At 40.4% G+C, this 18,216-nt stretch overlaps 2 protein-coding genes across 3 annotated transcripts in view; both read right to left on the bottom strand.

The window, feature by feature from the left end:
• The window catches only part of IQUB (IQ motif and ubiquitin domain containing), a 40,847-nt gene extending 29,271 nt beyond the window's left edge, over positions 1-11,576 (bottom strand). The window contains exons 1-3 of one of the 2 annotated variants that reach the window (XM_088141671.1): positions 7,549-11,576; positions 3,537-4,222; positions 2,041-2,175 (exon numbers count right to left, since the gene is read on the bottom strand). In XM_088141671.1, coding sequence (XP_087997797.1) covers positions 2,041-2,175; positions 3,537-4,218 — 817 coding nt within the window. In that variant the 5' untranslated portion in view covers positions 4,219-4,222; positions 7,549-11,576. Of the gene's footprint in view, positions 1-2,040; positions 2,176-3,536; positions 4,240-7,548 lie in introns of those variants that run through there. The other variant, XM_007420353.4, reaches the window with a different exon arrangement.
• A 153-nt stretch (positions 11,577-11,729) lies between these two features.
• On the bottom strand, positions 11,730-17,955 carry NDUFA5 (NADH:ubiquinone oxidoreductase subunit A5). Its single transcript, XM_007420354.4, has 5 exons — positions 17,798-17,955; positions 15,588-15,632; positions 14,953-15,069; positions 12,193-12,258; positions 11,730-11,900 (listed from the first exon to the last, which is right to left on the bottom strand). Exons 1-5 carry the CDS (start codon positions 17,816-17,818, stop codon positions 11,799-11,801), a joined length of 351 nt encoding a protein of 116 aa, XP_007420416.1. The 5' UTR covers positions 17,819-17,955; the 3' UTR covers positions 11,730-11,798.
• Positions 17,956-18,216: the final 261 nt, after the last annotated feature.

The raw sequence follows: 18,216 nt of genomic DNA, 5'->3' as shown, positions 1-18,216 counted from the left end.
TTAGGTTTCACAATGAATTAAGAGATCACCTATCTTCGTTTCTTTCATCATTTGAGGAATGTAACAAGTCTCAAGAAAAGACTAAGGGAATGCCATTCTATATAATACTGCAATTTAATAATTTCTTTAAAATTACAAAGATTTCCTTTTCCACCTCCTCCACAAATACCTGGTATACAATAGCCTGGGGGGTTCTCAAACAATTTTGCCTCTGTGATTGGAATGGGCACTGAATGACAGGATAATTACATGGTGGTGGCAGATCTCAATATGAGAATAGTACTTGAAAGCCAAAGCCACTCCTTGTTTAGCGGCTACCTCATTTAGCGACCATTTGCAAATATGACAGTAATTTTAAAAATCATTTTCCAACCAATGCACACATTTAGGACCACATTTTTTGCACCTGACAACAAAAGCCTTCAGTGTGAAACTAATTAAGGTCTGGTCAGTTTCAGACAGCAGCACCAGCTGGCCAGAGGGCTCTAATCAACTAATTAAAGTCACAGAGCTGAGCTTGTTAACTTGCCATTAGCACTTAGGGAAGCACTGTGGAGAAAAGCAGCTCAGGAAAAGATATGTTGTTTAAGCAATTTCTCCACCCAGGGAAAGGGCAAAAAAGGAAACAAATGGGTCAGGACACTCTACGAGAGAACTTTATCTAAATGAGAGGCAACAGCCAATGATCTTCGCAATCTCTCTTCTCTCCCTCAGTCATGTGTTCGCTTAGCGACCCTTTCGCTTCTGATTTAAGGAACAGGTTGTGATTGCTAAATGAGGAGAGGGTGTATAGCAATTTGGGAGTTTTTCAGTATACTATATTCAGTCACCTTTGGAGTTTAGACTATGCCCAATCAGTGCTTGAATTTCTGTAAACTTACTTAAGGATATTCTTCCTTCAGGTACAATGGACTTCTGTTGTTACTTAAGAAATAAATAAATGCTACTGCCTTATTTGGGGTCCTGTCTATATTTATATATATGAAAAAACACAGAAAACCTCTTATCTACATGAAACCGCTGGGTAAGATCATCCGTCATCATGGGATGAGGTATCATCAGTATGCTGATGATACACAGTTATACATCTCCATCCCAGGTGAAGTGATGCCGTTTCGCGGTGCCTGGAGGCTGTAAGGGTCTGGATGGGGAACAACAGGCTTTGGCTGAACCCTGGTAAGACGGACTGGCTGTGGGTTAATGGTTCCTCGGTATCCGGGACTTTGTCATCTTTGGGGCTAGATGGGGTGGCACTGCCCCAGACAGACCCAGTGTGTAATCTGGAGGTCCTCCTAGACTCACGGCTCCTGCTTGAAGAGCAGGTGGCAGCCGTGGCAAGGAGGGCCTTTGCACAACTTCGGGTTGTGCATCAGTTACGCCCTTTCCTGGATCAGGATGCCTTCAAACAGTCACTCATGCAGCCGCGCGGGCTATTTTTGGAGCCCCAAGGTGGGCCCATGTAATGCCACTGCTCCGCGAGCTGCATTGGGTACCAGTTTGTTTCTGGGTCCAATTCAAGGTGTTGGTTATCATCTTTAAAGCCCTACATGGCATGGGACCAGGTCACCTAAGGGACCACCTCTCCCCTATGACTTCAACCCGTCCCACCCGATCACACAGAGAGGGCATGCTTCGGACCCGCTCAGTAAAAGAACTTCGATTAGCAGGGTCCAGAAGGCGGGCCTTCTCTGCAGTAGCCCCCGCTCTTTGGAACATTCTGCCCCCGGAGGTGCGATTGGCCCTCTCACTCCTGGCCTTCCATAGGGCTTTGAAGACCTGGTTCTGCCACTTGGCCTGGGGTGGGGAGGGAATACCTCAAGCATGGGGATGGCTAGCCCCATAGAGGCCTCCTATCTTCAGCCCCAGATTTTTCATTTTCTTTCCCTTTTTTAGAAAAGTTTTTGAATTGATGTTTTATGTATTTATATATATTTATGTTTTTAATGTTCTGTGTGAGTCACCCAGAGTTCCCCCATTGGGGAGAGATGGGCGGGGGAGAAATGTAATAAATAAATAAATAAAATAAATATTGATACAAACCTAGCAACATAAATTGTAAAACATTCAGTGGTATTTTTAATCGCTTTGCAAAGTACTGTTTGATTTCTTCCACATTTCGGTTAATGTTAAAAGACTTCGTGAAAATCTGGATATCGGGATGTAGCATGAATTTAACTGAAAAACAAATACATCAATCCATTATTATAGTTCTTCATTAATTTCATTCTTAGTCTCTAGTCAATTAAGAAGAATTAAATTTTGCTTGTGCACTTTTTTTGTCTTTTCAAAGCAATTAAAATCAATCTTTTTTGTTAAGGCAAAAAATTAAGTAATATTTATTTATTATGCAGTTATATGGCCGCCCACCTCGCAATTAGCTCTGGATGGCAAACATAAAACCAAACATAAAAACAATAGAAAAATGACAAAAATAGTGTAGACGCAAAGTAAAAATTCCTTAATGAAGCAGACCAAACACAGGACAAGCTCCATCAACATCCTGCCCTAAGGTCTGAGGAAAGAGCCACGTTTTCAAAGCCTTCTGAAAGGCCAACAGAATCAGGGCAGTCCTAACTTCAGGGGGAGGCTGTTCAATATGGCAGGGGCCATAATAGAGAATGTACATTTCTTCCTAGGTTCCATAAGATGACAGTGTTAAGATGACATTGTTTCACAGAAGGGGCCTGGAACACATCTATTCTGCTGGATCAAATAGGATGGACAGAAACCATCTGAAACAGACAATCCCTCAAGTATCCTTGAGCAAATTGAAGGCAACTTTCTCTTGGAGGAGTTGCTACTCTATAAATACCCAGGCAAAGAAGCATTTCTTAAGCTGTAATATATCTCTTGGAGAGAACTCGAGAATTTGTTCAGCAATATCAGAATCCCTTAGAGTGGTAATGTCTGAAGCTGCATAGCACCAATAGAAGCAAATAAAACAAAATAAATCACCTATCCACCTTCTTTGCCAGCTAAATGGAAATTAGCCTTCTTCTGTTAACAACTGCAATAGCTAAATAGGAGCTTCTGTATTTCTAAATTATTTATATTAATGATTAAAGTTGAAAACAAGGATATTCAGTGATTAGTTACATATCAGAACAGAAGCAGGAAGATATGGAATTAAATCCCATCTGCCATTAGAATTACTAGATGATATGGGCCCAGTGATTCACTCTCAACTTCAAGTATCTCAAAAGCTAATATTTGGACAAAGTGATAATGAAAGAAGAGTGAACTTTTTGGAATAAATGGTATCAATGTATTTGATATTGAATTTCGCTAACATGACATAACAGTCCATCGTTTTAGAAATTTTTGTTAAAATAGAAATAATTAATCAGACATTATGAAAAAGTGAGAAGTGGGAAAATATTATTTCTGTAGTATATAAAGGAAGAAGTAATTATTTATGAACACTTTTCCCAACAAAGTATTCTCCAGTTTGTTGGGCCTGTAATTCCCTGAACTTCCAGCCAGAAATATGAGATGTGTTGGGGAAGACTGACTGCCATAACTGATATAATGTATACCTGTTACAGTAGCATTTTTTATACTTTCTGAAAATGGATCCGCCAAATCTTTCAAGCCTTCTGGAACAACAGCTGCTAAACCAGGATGCCGTTCAGAAACATCTTCAATGGCACCTTTACTTTCAAATGTTGAAGCACCCGACTCATCTCTGGTTGGTTTAATTTCCTGGCCAAAATCTTGGAAATGTGAAACACCTTTCTGAAAATCTGGGAGTTTTGTATGAAATCCTTTTCCTATTCTGTCCAACCCCAATGTCAATCCTTCAGCCGCAGCCGGACCCCCAACCAGCTCTCCCTCTCTGGCTAGTTCCTTGGCTGTGGTTTGATCTTCTGCAGCATTTATCCTCTGCAACTGCTCCTCAGCAACATCTACATCCTGTGCTGGTTCCTGACTAATGTTCAGGTTCTCAAATGCATCTAGCCTTTGTACTTGTTCTACAGCAGCATCCTTCTCTTGTATTGGTTCCTCAGCAGTACCCAGTTCTTGCGTTGATTCTGGGTTGTATTCCTGCTCTGAAGGTAGACCTGTTTCATTCAGGTATGCTGTATCTGTCTGGTTCTTGGTAGAATCTTCAATATCTGTAATATCTTCTGTTTGCTTTACTATAGAAGTGTCCTCTATAGCTTGATTTTCATTATCTGTTTCAGACAGATCATTTGCCTCTTGCTCTGAATCAGCCATTTACCTGAAAGGAGTATACATTTTTAACTGTCAAGTAACACAAAAAGCAAAATGTACAGGAAATGAGATTTGAAATTTAAACATATTGTTAGTATGCAGTCTCAGTTGACTGACTGCCCTTGTATTCTTAGACAGACTACAAAACCGGTAGTACAAAACAAAACAAAACCCCAATCCTTTAGACCAAATCCATTGAACTTTGGCATTTTAATAACTGACTTGTACATTTATAATTCAGCATATGTAAGCAATTTAAGTCACATTTTAACCACTTGAAATAAAACTTATAAAGCTTGCAACTTGTTGCCTTCCAAAGATCATGGCCTGCAAATATAATGATACCCAGCTAACATTCCCAATAGCTCAACTCCTCTGGACAGCATCAGGTTTGAAAATATTGATTTCTAATTTTATCCCTGTGCAAGGTTTTCTTCTTTGCCCATTTCTTAGTTGCATTATTATTTTGTTCCAACATTATTTTTTGTTCTCTATGTTAGAAACAAAAAGTAAAAAATATGTATTATAAAGACTAAACAGCAGTCTCAGAATTAACCATCTTTATATCAACATTAGTTCATTTAGAAAGGCAGTAGCAGAGCTTTTGAATAGAATGGAATGACAGTAACTGCACTGTCCTTTCTGTCACTTAATTTTTAATTAGGGGTGAATAATTAAAGGGGAAATATTTTTAAAAACCTCTGAAAGCATTATGGTATGATGCAGATATGTTAGAAAAGTATCTGCGCATGAACATAATGCCACTTTACCAACATTTGACTCATCTTATTTCTTAGGAGATAATAGGGCACTACAGATTTCTAATCATAACAAAATAATCAAACCCTAACCAAATTTTGCAAAACGCTAAAAGTAGACACTATGGTACCAAAATATTTTTATTAATTCAAGTTTTCCAGTAATATCCCCTTTTAATTCTAGGGTCATGTAGAACTGTCTTAAATTGGTTGAAGTAATACATTCTCCCACAAACCCTGATAACCTCTACTAAAAGCTATGCCTTGTTTTATTTATTCTTTTGTTTGTTCAATTTATACATACATGATTCTGGGCAGCTCACACAGTTAAAAATAACAAGAAATAAGAAATAAACACAAATAAATAAGCAAAACAAGAAAACTATTAAAAACCAATAAAACAATGAAAAACAATGAAAACCATAAAACACTGTCTGCAGGAGAGTACAATCCATATCTGACAAACAACACAATCATTTCACAGGATCCATATCTCCACTGGATCCCCAGGCCAAATGGCAAAGCCATGTCTTTAGGGCCTTCCAAAAGGCCAATAAAGTCAGGGCCAATTGGAGGGGGAAGATGTTCCAAAGGGCAGGTGCCTTTTTTCTTTTAAAACCAGGGCTAAATCTTATAAACTTTGCTATAACTTGAAAATGTGTATGATATATTTGTCTGAAAATCCTAAACAAGCTTCAAGAGAAAACAGATAGTTAAGGAAAGTGATAATGATGGAAATAACATCAATAAAGCTTTAAACAGTTTACCAATCCTGAATTTAGACAGTTTTTGTGGAGAAATGCAATTCAGAATGGGAGCTGCAAAGTTGACCATGGATGCATCATTAAGGAGAAGTAAGAAACTAATTCCATACTGGCATTTCTGAAAACTAAAACACTTGAGAAACTTTTGCACAAGTAATCTGTGGATCATCTGTTAACTATAGCTGCATTCAAGTTTGGAACCTGCTTTCCAAAAACATTTCCAAAAAACACAAAACTGTAGGATTATGCTGCAAGGTCAATATATAATTCTCTCCTTCAGATTTCCCCTCTTCCTCAATATATAGTGTTACAATAACATTTTTCGCAGCATTCTATTACACAGCAAAGAACAAACGTTTGGATTTCATCCTCAATCCCACTTTTAACAGTGGACAACTCCACAAGACTGTTTCAAGCCACTGTTTCTGAGCACCTTGCCCTTCCTGCATAAATGAATGTTTATAGGATGAATCTGGTTCCACCCTGCTACATCACTTTGGGGGATGTAGACCAAAAACAAATAGAAGAGGTTTTATTTTTATCCTTTTTTAAGGTGGTAGGAGACAAGATGCTATACTTCCAAGATTCTACCTTGTTCCACTCTGTGTGCATTTCAAAAAGTGGCACCAAAATTAATCAAGAAAGATTCTTCTTTGCTTTCAAGGATGCTTTTTAGAAGCTCATACTCCTTCAACTATTTCTTATGGTGAGGATCCTGCTGGGGGTCTCTCCTATAGTGTCAGTTCAGTACACAAATCAATTTCTTCAACCTTGTCACATGAAAATGGATGACATGTCCCATTACTCTCAAAATGTATTCTGCATGCTCCTTTGACTCAAGGGTAAGCTTATTATGATCCTTTGACTTTGTGAACATTTAAGGAACAGCAACAGCAACACATATAACTGAAAGGATTTGCTGCCCCAACTATGCTTCTCACCTTAAGTAAAGCAGCATCTTTGGATGTTCTGACTGTTTTGAGCAGCTACTAAAGACAGACTCCAATGGACACCCTTTTGCTACTGACTACTATGGGTTTCTTATACACCCACGCATGCTCATGAAAGCTACCAGAACTGGATTGCTAACAGATGGCAGATACAGAAGGCGCTTGTTCCTTTTTAGAGCCATTAAAAGGTTTTTGTCTGTCAGTGAGTTTCACATGCTACTTGATTACGTCCATTTATTTCAGATGTGTTGTGCTTTTGTTCCCCCAAATGGTTTAGAGTTAAGGATATCGATCAACGGTTGAAAGTTAACTCTGCAAATGTATGTACTCACTCACATTGTAATCACAAGGACATCACACCAATCAATTAAATGTGCAGTGGGCAAAATCTTTTTGGACAGGAAATTTTAACACCTTGGACAGGAAAAAAGGAACAAAAGCCATACAGAATAGTCCATCTCTCTGGTCGCCCAAATTTTTGCACCCCCAGCTCTGGTAGTCCTACCCAGATAAAGGCAACTTTCTCACGCAGAAAAGGGAGAGGAAGGACAGCATCGCGCTTCTCTCTCTTTTAACCTTATTTTTATTAAAGTTTTAAACCAATGTATTTCAGTAAGAATAAGAACAGTGAACCAATTACAACTCTTCTTGAAACAGCTATATATTAAAGAAAAAAACCAAGAAACTAAGCGCAGCCCTATATATTAATAAGGAAAAGAGAAAAAGAACAGGCCGACTACAGAAGAAATGAAAAATAAAACAGGAAATTATACACTAAAAATCGTAAAAAAGAGGGAAAAAGCCAACTGTACGATAATACAATACAGTTAAAATGTTGAGATCTCACAGCAGTAATATTACATTCGTGCAAGTCGTTGCAAGAATTAAAGTATCGTTTCTCTAGCCTCTCCCGGAACCACTCCGGTACTCAGACTACAATTCCCAGAATGCCACACTAACCCATGACACCGTTTTCGAGGGAAGGGAAGGGGAAGCCCGTACCTTCACATCGGCTGACTACTATCCCAAAAGCCTTTGCGTCGCCGCCACCGCCATTGTTGAGCGCTTTAGACCATGTCCCTTCGAAAAGCGTGCTGCCAGTTACAGTACCGGGCTCAAGGAATCATACGGCTATCATTTTGGCGCTATTTCTTTTAACCCTCACCCCGTCTCAATGCCGACTCCCCTCTCAAAGTCCCTGTGATCAAATAAAATAAAAATAAAGTCAAGCCCGTTTTTACCTCAACGCAAGGTTCCCCGGAGCGAGCTGCAGCCTATCTTAACTCTAGAGACAAAACAGTCTCTGTATCTATAGCAACCACGAGACTGAACTCTCGCGAGAACGCAGCTTCTCTGAAGACTTTGGTAAAAACATGGCTTTGAAGCCCATGAGGTCACGTGCATTCCCCCAGGCTGACGTGAAGCCACCTTCCCCTGATAAAGACAGCGAAGGTTCCCTCTCGAATCTGGACTCCCTGGACGAGGGCGGAAGGGTTGTGCCGTAGCAGACATCAAATGGAATTAATTTTCTATTTAAAGCGTGCCTTGTTGAGGCTGCATTTGAGCAAGGTAGTGTTAAAATGTCGGCTAGTAGCACCACCTGGCCAATAGGACTCAAAAGCAGAGCAGGATAAGACCTGGGTTAGTACTTGGATGGACGGGAGGCCACCAGTTAATACCTGCACTAGAGTGGGAAAGTTAAAGTATCTTGAGAGGAACTGGTAAATCATTTCCAAGGACGTTCAATGGATATAGTTATGTAAGCACCAGGAATTTAGCTAAACTTGACATTAAACAAATGTCAATATGTTTAAATGTGCATCTCTTTTATATATGCCAATAGATGTTTAAAAAAATAATGTACAAATACCACAGGACCATTTTGATAATGTGTTGTCATATTCTTTGCAGCTTATTGGAATTTCAGAAAATGCACTAAGAACCACTCCAAAAGTTTAATATAGTGACACAAACTACAATCACAACAAAAACTTTTTTCAAGTGAAGCAGTAGAAACAAACATGTCAGTTATCCCTAAAACAAATAATGAAAGCCAGTCCAATTTAATAGTAAAATTCTATGCAGTTGCAAACTTACAGCTGGCAAATACACTTGCTTTTGGTTATAGTGATTTTAATTGCTCCTCAGCATTGAATTCTCACCTTTAACCAACCCACATCCTGAAATGAATATTCACCATATATCCAGGGTCCTCTTGTGGCTCGCTTTCTAAAATATGCACTTAAAACACACACAGTTGAGTGGACTTAATTTAGCAATTAATCATGCAAACCCAAATTATGGTTGTTTCAATAATAGTAGTTTGCAGAATATATTAATAATTATTTATAAAGATTATTATGTGCCATAAAGTTGTTGACTCTTAGTGACCATATAGATTTTAAAGATTATAGGTGTGCAAAAACTATAATAGTTCTAACTGCATCAAAACATCAGTACATTATGATTATTACTAGTTTCTTTGTCCATTTTGCGGTTTATTTTATTTATTTATTTATTTATTAAATTTTTCTGCCGCCCATCTTTCCCAATGGGTGACTCTGGGCAGCTCACAATTACAACCAAAAATCAATCCATTAAAAAAACCAATACCATATAAATAATTAAAATTAATTAATTAAAATGCGACAATAAAACAACCATATACATAACTACTAAAAAACATTCAAGATGACGGGGGGGGGGGCAAGGTCAATTACCCCACGAGCCACTTCCTGGTGGGAGCCCCCATCTAGCTTCCAGGCCTTCTGGCATAGCCAGGATTTCACGCTGTTCCTGAAGGCTGTAAGAGTGGGGGCACACTGCACCTCAGGAGGTAGGTTGTTCCACAGAGCGGGGGCCACCGCAGAAAAGGCCCTCTTCCTAGGTCCCACCAGTCAAAATTCCTTGACTGGTGGGGTCTGCAACATGCCCCTTCTGCTGGACCGAGTGGGATGGGCTGATATAAAAGGGGCAAGATGGCTCCTCAGATAACCTGGTCCTGTGCCATGAAGGGCTTTAAAGGTGATGACCAACACCTTGAATTGGACCCGGAAGCAAACTGGCAACCAATGTAGCTCATGTAACAGCGGTGTTATATGTGCCATCCTAGGGGCATTCACAACTGTCTACGCCGCCGCATTCTGCACCAGTTGTAGCTTCCAGATACTCTTCAAGGGTAGCCCCATGTAGAGTGTGTTACAGTAATCCAACGGGGAGGTGACCAGGGCATGAGTGACCCTGCGGAGGGCCTCCTGATCGAGGAAGGGGCGTAACTGCCTCACAACACGAAGTTGCTCCAAGGCCCTCCTAGCCACGACTGCCACCTGCTCTTCGGACAGGAGTTGTGAATCCAGGAGGACCCCCAGATTACGCACCGGGTCTGTCTGAGGTAGTGCAACCCCGTCAAGAACCAAAGATGATAAACTCCTAGATCTTGAGGCTCCCCGTACCCACAGCCACTCCGTCTTAGCAGGGTTCAGTTGAAGCCTGTTATCCCCCATCCAGGCCCTCACGGCCTCCAGGCACTGCAAGAGGGTAGTCACAGCATCACTTAGGTCACCCAGGATGGAGATGTATAATTGGGTATCATCAGCATCCTGATGATACCTCATCCCATGATGCTGGATGATCTCACCCAATGGTTTCATGTAGATGTTAAATAGGAGCAGTGAAAGCAGCGAATCCTGAGGCACCCCACAGAGTAGGGGCTGTGGGTTGAACCTCTCACTCCCTATCAACACCGATTGGGTTCGGCCTTGGAGAAAGGGGCTGAACCAGCACAGCATTGTGCCACCCAGCCCCAACTCCTGCAGCCGATCCAAAAGGGTAGCACTGTTGATGGTATCAAAAGCCACCGAGAGGTCCAGAAGAGCAAGGATGGATGCACTACCCCCATCCTGCTCTCACCAGAGACCATCCAAAAGTGCAACCAATGCTGTTTCTGTCCCAGAACCAGGCCTGAAACCTGACTGATCGGGATCCAGATAATCTGTTCCTACCCCTTCAATCTGTAATTGCCCTCTTACTATTTGCTCTTATCTACAATCATGGTTGGCTCAGGGGCTGTTTAACAGTTTGAGAGCTATAGATTGTTGAAACCATAATCTGAGGTAATGGGGTTGGTTCTGAAACATCATTTCCCCAAACTATTCAAGCTGGAAAAGAAAAGATAGAGGGTAGTACCAGTTTACAGAAAATAAATAAAAAGTTATGCTCCCTTTAGAAATATGACACATTAAATATTTCAGCAGGCATATAGGCACACATTTAAAGATACTCAAGAAACTTCCCTCCCTCCCACAATATGTATGCATAAAAGTAGCCATGGGGTTTCCTGGTCTTTTCAGAGGCAGATTAAAACAGATCTAGTAATCTGTCATTGCTACCCTCAGTGAAAATGTTGAGATTTTAATCTCCCTCTTTCATGTTTGTGTATACGGTGGGCTGGGGTACTTGTGATGAAGTCTGCATGTAAGTGTACTATGGATGAAATATACAAAGTACCCATAGAAGAGAATATATAGCTTAGGATTGAACAGTGTGAACTTGGTGCTCTCTGAGTTTGGTTGTTTGATTGCAGACATTTCATTACCTGACTGGGTAACAACATCAGTGCTAGTGGGTCTGGGGCTTGCTCCCTGTTTATATACAGTAGCCTGCCCTGCCAGCGTTAGTGGGAGTGTGGTTTTCTCCTTGGTAATTCCTTGATTAGGATATTGTTTTCTCCTTGATTGTTTCTCTGAATGGAGAAATGTGTATATTTTTACAGATACTATAGCAGAAGAGTTCAGGAAAACAGAATCCTTTGTACTCTTTCTAAACTTGTTCTACCCTTTAATTAAGAAAATGAGCACCATGCATTAGAGAAGAAGAAAGTTCTGTTATGCCTATAGGGATATCTATATATGTAGATATTGAGAGAATGTAACATTACACTGAAAAACATGATGAACCCCTTTCTCTACTGTGTGATAAGTGTACAGTGGTCTTCCATTTTATACTGAGACAGATAAAGTTTGTATAAATAGCATTAAAGACAATTTTCATTCATGTCCAACGTACATTTAATGAAATAATTCTGTTTACGCCAAAGGTTAAAACAATGCTAATTACACTGGCCATTTCCACTGGTTTTCTGGAGGTTCTTCAACTAAAGGTTCCCAAGGACGGTATTTCAACATTTTCCTGGCTAAGGAGAGTTCACTTTCAGCCTGTTGACAAAATACAAATTTATTTTAAAACTGTCTGAAAGATTGCACTCCAAAACTAATTAACATACATGTTGATAAGAGTTATCTTCACAAATCACTTTAAAAGAGAAATTAAAACACCAAACCTCCTCATTACTTATTTAAAATAGAGATTTTGACTGACACTGATTCTTACTAAACAGTTTGCACAGGAAAAAACTTTCCAGGCTGCATTGCTATGTTTACAAATGGGTAGTGGGTAGATACCTTCCCAAAGCACTTATACCTGATATAATAAAACACTGCTAAATACCTGCACAATCACTTCTTCTATCTGTCCAGAGTTCAGTTTCTTTTCCAGTCTTTGTACATCAGGTTCCTGGAAGTAAGTGCAAAAATAAATGAGAAACTCTGATGTAGTATATTCCTCTACAGGTAGTCTTTGACTTACGACGACAATCGGAACCAGAATTTCCATCGCTAAGTGAAGCAGTTGTAAAGTGCAACTGCATCGCTTAGCGATGGCAATCCCTGCAGTCCTAGTTGCTGTTGTTAACTGAATCCCACATTTCCTGCTGGCTTCCTACAACCAAAGTCAGTGGAGAAGCCAGCAGGAAGTTGCAAGTCCCAGGCCAGCAGGCAGGTAAGTGGCTGATGCCAGGTGGGGGAGGGAGGGAGGGGGGGTGCATGGGGTGGGAAGGGTCCGTGGGGGTGCGTGATAGGTGCTGCTGAGGTCGGGGAGGATACACAGTGTGCGAAAGGAGCTGCGTGGGTGGGGAGGGGTGCCGTGCAGGTTGGGGGAAGGTATGTGGCAGTGTATGAGATGCTGTGTGGGTTCAGGTAGGGTGCATGATGGTGCCGTGTGGGTTGAGGGGGGTGCGCAGGGGTGTGGGTCAGATGAGTGGGGGTGTGAGTCAGGGTGGGTGCACTGGGATGTGTGAGAGGTGCCACGCGGGTGAGAGGGTGCGCGGCAGTGTGTGAGAGGCACCGTGCGGGTTGAGGGTGTGCGGTGCAGGTCAGGGAGGGTGCATGATGGTGCAGTGCGGGTTGAGGAGGGTGTGTGGCAGTGAGCAGGGGTGCAAGTCAGATGTGTGGGGGTGCAGGTCAGGGAGGGTGCGTGGGAATGTGAGAATGGCCAGTGCAGCACGAGTGCAGAGGAGCTGGGAAGGGTGTGCAGGTGGGGGAGACTTACCCCAGCAACTTGCAAGCCTCTCTTCCAGCTTCCCCACTGACTTTCTGGGTAAGCCGGCAGAGAAGGTTGCAAATGGCAATCACATGATCGCGGGGTGTTTGGCAACTGTTCGTAAGTACGAACGGGTTGCCAAGTGCCTAGGTTACAATCATGTGACTATGGGGATGCTGGAATGGCCGTAACTCCAGACCAGTCGTAACCACCATTCATTCAGCACTGTTGTAACTTCAAACAGTCACTGAACAAATGGTCATAAGTTGAGGACTACCTGTATCTATGTGTTTCTCAACCTCAGCAACTTTAAGATGTGTGGACTTCAACTGGCTGGGAAATTCTGGGAGTGGAAGTCCATACATCTTAAAGTTGTTGAGAGTTAGAACACTGTTCTGTCTGATACTGAATGAAAAATATTCCAAATATTGGCTAACACTGTAGTTCTGCCTTCTCAGAAAAACAAAAGAAAAATGAAAGCTACATTTGCCAGCCGTATTCAGTATGTACATCTTTTCAATTAGCAATAGGGTTGTCCTCTTGGATATATCGTTTTTTAAAAATTAAAACACTGTTACTGCTATTTAACGTATTAAATAGGAAAAAAAATCTGATAATATAGTCATTCAACAGAAATATGGGGTTTTTATATGGTTCTGATAGGGTGTCTGATTTTTTTTAAAATTAAGGTTGTTATAATTTTTATCATAGTTCCATGTTCTGGTATTTGATATACTTTTGTGGGAATACAGAGCTATCTCTAGACAACCCAAGTTATGCAAATAAATGTATTTGAAACAATGCAAGGTAGGTATAGAATCAATGTTGCTAACCTATACTTGCTGGCATAAAATTCATTAACTGTAACGAAACAGTTAATATATAGGATTGACTGTGTATGATGAAGGGAGATACAGTATTCATCAAATGCACATCCTTTTGCAAAAAACTGTACTTACTGAAATGAAGCTGACCCTGAATTTAAGAATTTAAGAAAGTCACACACTGTCTGAGCTCGAAAGCTAAGTAGGGCTAGGCTCGTATTTGGAGGGGAAACTATCAGTCAATATCAGGATTATAGGCTACACTGGGAAGTCAAAAATATCCTTGAAGGAGGCAATTGAAAACCACTTCTGTACTGTGAAACTACATAGGCACATGCATCAAGTCACAGGATTCAAGCTTTACTTGGAGAAGACTTTATGTTTCTCATCAAAAGAAAAAAAAAAGAAAAAAATCATATAGAAATCCAAATAACAATTCTGCATAATATCAAATTTCCCCACCACGTCGACCTAAGTTTGCCTGCTCCAGCTGAAATCAGTCCTGGAAATTCCCCCCTCATCAAAAAACGTGGGCATGTGCCACATGTCCATGTAATACTAGAAGCTATATTAAAAGGAAAAACAAAACAAAACAAAGGGAGATAAATACACCAACTTAAATAAGGTGCAATTATTTTATTTTCCCCCTGCAAGTATCAGGCATTATCTTACACATAATCCACTCTTACCACAAAAGCATACAAATATATGCATATATGCTCCTCGATTTTTTTCAAGCAGAAATATCAGAAGAGGAGGGGAGAAAAAACAGGATGGAGAAGGGAAAAAACAGGATTGAAAAGGGGTAAGGGATTAGCAACAGGCCTCTTCTCAATTCACATGTGGTTATCTGGAGGAAAAAAAAACTTGTTTCCTTACAGAAATTGAGAACTTAAATCCTACCTGATCAATAAGAAACCTAGTTAACTGAAATGATGTTAATGATGTTAATATAAATCATAATTAAGAAACATTCCTATTTAGCAATATCAAAAAATTCTCTTTGATAAAGGGATTATATGCTGTTTGACTCATAAAATGTCAACTAATTCAAACTTATACTTACTGTTTTCACCATATCAAACCGTTCATTTGTAAGTTTCTCTGTGTATTTCCTGTATGCTGCATCTTTAGGCATACTCTCTAAAACACCAAGAATTTTTGTGTAGAGTATCTTGAGGTGCTGAAAAGATCATATGGCACTGAGTAAGTAGGAATTTTAAGCCAGGCATCACTAAAGCGAATATACTAAATACTAAACCACTGCAAAGATTTTAAAACCTAATGAAATTTGGCAGATTAATGCACTGCAAATCAAAACAAGAAATTACATGAAATCAATATTTGATTGTCTGTAAGAACTTTTCTCTTCAAATCAATTTTGTCTTCCTTTTTTACCCGTTGCCAGGTAGGAACATTCTAGTATGATTATACCACATCTTCCCTTGTGCAGTCCTCTTTGCATTTCATCCATTCAACTAAATCTACAAAAATCACCCCTCACCCTTCAGGTACAATTTATGTTTAACTTAACTTACAATTCTAAGACATCCCAAACCTCCAGTGTGACTGGATAAGAGAAGATCACTAGCAATAAAATCAATTGATCTTTACAGGGAAGGGAATTCCAGTGTAGGCGCAGCCCCAACAACATACAGCTTTGTCACATTATTGAAACATGACAAAGTATCTTATACTTACCTCATGAGGATTGTCACACACAGCTAACCCCACAAGCCCAGTAGTCTGTAGAGATGAAGAAAAATATATTAAATTGAACAGCAGTCTAAATCAAGAAATGATATTCATTTATCTGAATGATCAATTAAATTTGCACATGGATAGAATCAGCATTCCTAAAACATGTTATTTATGGATATTATGTACTTTCAAATTCTCTAGAACTTATGAAGTTAAAGATACATTAAAAAGCCAAGAAACAAGACAACAGAACACAAACAACAAAAAGGAACAACAAAACATATCAACAAAAATCCAAAAATTATGCCAGTTGTTTGAACCTGAGAATGTACAGTTATAGAGAAAAGCTGAAATTAATTTTAGAGTACTAAGCCAAAAAGCCATTTAAACCAAAGTGTGAAAATTCCTGTACAATTCTGTGTCTTTCTGGTTCATCCTAATAACAGCATTACTCCAAAATGGATTTTAAATAATGATCACATCAGATTAATTTAACCAACTGTATATCAAAACAAACTAAACACACTTTTTTAATAAACTAAAAGCAACTTATCTTTTTCTCTTTCCAAAAAAATTCAGCTAGAAACAAAGGCAACATATTAGCAAACCAATTTGGACCAAAAAATAAAAAATCATAGGGTGCTTAGAGACCCATGTGGATTAACTACCTTATATATGCATAAGAAATAGTTATCTGGAGGTATTAATGTGATTAATGTGATTTTAGTTTGCATTGTAGTTTTAACTTTTTAGCTTAACTTTAACCTTTTGTAGTTTTTAACTTATAAATTTTTTCTAGGATTTTATAGTTTTTATCTGTAATGCCACCTAGAGTCACTTGCACAGCGAGATGGACAGCATATATAAATTTGAAAATAAATAAATAAATAAAATTACAGAAAGTGACTAGAGAGAGACACTCAGCATAAAGATCCAGATTCCAACTGGGCCAGGGTCCCCTATCCTAAGGAGGATTACCCTGTGCCTAAAATAATGGATGGTAAGTGATGTAACTACTGGGTGTCTTTATGGCCCACACATTTCTGACAGCACCTTTCCCTTTCTCTGAGCGAGAGGTGGAGGACATGTCTGTGAACCAACAAGACAATTGACAAGAGAATAGAAAAATGACACAGGCTGTGAACAACAGATTGTAAATATATCTGGATGAGTGAAAAACAATCCCTATGTGCTTGCATCTGCATGTGCACACAAAGAAAATTTCACTTCAGATTTAAATAGCATTAATTACACAGCAAATGCGATTAGACCATGGCTCAGCACAATTGTGAAAACTACACCATTTATAGGGGTGGCCAATCAAAATAAGATCCAGTAATAGACATAAGGTAGGATATTTTGCATTCTTTAAAGGCAAGGCGATTGACTGAAAAATGGGCCTTTGTGAGCCAGCTGTGCTCCTGTACAGGTAGTCCTCGTTTAGTGGCTGCCTTGCTTAGCAACCATTTGCAGTTACAATGGTGATGAAAAAGTAACTTAATGACAATCCTCCTATTTATGACCTTCGCAGGTCTGTAAAGCAAAGGAAAGCTAAAGTAAGATCATAAGCACAGTTGTGGTTCCACTTAGGGACTGCTTCCTTTAATGACTGAGTTGTCGGTACCAAGTGTGGTTGCTAAACGAGAACTACCTGTACCTACTTACCTGGGAGTAAAGGCTATGAGCTGGCTAAAAGACGAGGAGAAAACCTGGTTTGACAGGAGACTGCCAGAGCACCTGTTTATTAACATGACATTGGCATCCACTTTTCCTTCAAGGTGGCATACATTCCCACAACCACAGTCCTGTGAGGTAGGTTGGGCTGAGGGAGTAACTGGCCCAAAGTCCTCCATGGAACTTCCACAATTAAGGGGGACCTCGAACCTGGTCACCATCACTCTTATGGGGCTCTTAAGAGAGGATACCTCTTCCATGCTGCTCAGCAGGACCATGCTTGGCTGGGAATTAGGATGCCAAAAAGTCAGCAAAGTCTAATCTAGGACAGCACTCCAATGCCTGGAGATGGAAGGAAAAATATCTGCGCTAGGAAGTTTCTGCGGAGAAACTTGTCTTTTGTCTTCCTTGTCTTTTGTTCCAGGTCACCTGGTGCAACAAGATGCACGTCCCCTAGTTTTAGCCAGGAAGGCTGGGAACGGCTAACGTTGGCTAATGTATCTGCGAGTCCTTCCCCCTGCCCTCTCGACTCTCACCTTCTTCAGGACTCCCGCCATTGCCACTATATTACTGCATGGGGGCAGAGAGGAGCACGAATCCAATTTCACGCAACCGCCAGCATCAAGCCGCTCGCGCAGGCAGAGGGCAAGTTCGAGGACAGCGCAAGGCGCATGCGCTCCAACCACGTTAGAGACAGGAAACGAACAAAACATAACGGGGAAGTGGATTGGTTCCCGATTTAAGCATGCGCGAAACCATGAGCCGCACGTTCTGAAGGAACATCATTCAGGGCTGAGGAGGGGATGCACCACCCACCGGGCCTGCACGGGGGAATGTGTTGGGGCGGGTCCGACGGGAGGGATTGTGCTAGCTTTTGCTGAGAAGCCGCTGATTGGTCCGCGGTTTCAGGGTGGGCGGCGAGTAGGAAGTGATACTGATTCCAGTGGAGGGACTC

This window comes from Python bivittatus, unplaced genomic scaffold (genome assembly GCF_059951505.1).
Source record: "Python bivittatus isolate LINGU-HERP-01145 unplaced genomic scaffold, Pbiv_v1 ctg000330_np1212, whole genome shotgun sequence".
In the NCBI taxonomy this organism is placed as follows: Eukaryota; Metazoa; Chordata; class Lepidosauria; order Squamata; family Pythonidae; genus Python; species Python bivittatus.
This window is presented reverse-complemented; position numbering and strand designations above follow the sequence as displayed.

Excerpts from the sequence above, each read along its gene's own strand:
- NDUFA5 (XM_007420354.4), bottom strand. The coding sequence starts at position 17,818 with ATGGCGGGAGTCCTGAAGAAG. Across the intron at positions 15,633-17,797 it reads TGGCGGGAGTCCTGAAGAAG|ACTACTGGGCTTGTGGGGTT; the intron begins GTGAGAGTCGAG and ends TCATCTCTACAG. Across the intron at positions 12,259-14,952 it reads GGTTTGATATGGTGAAAACA|GAACCTGATGTACAAAGACT; the intron begins GTAAGTATAAGT and ends ACTTACTTCCAG.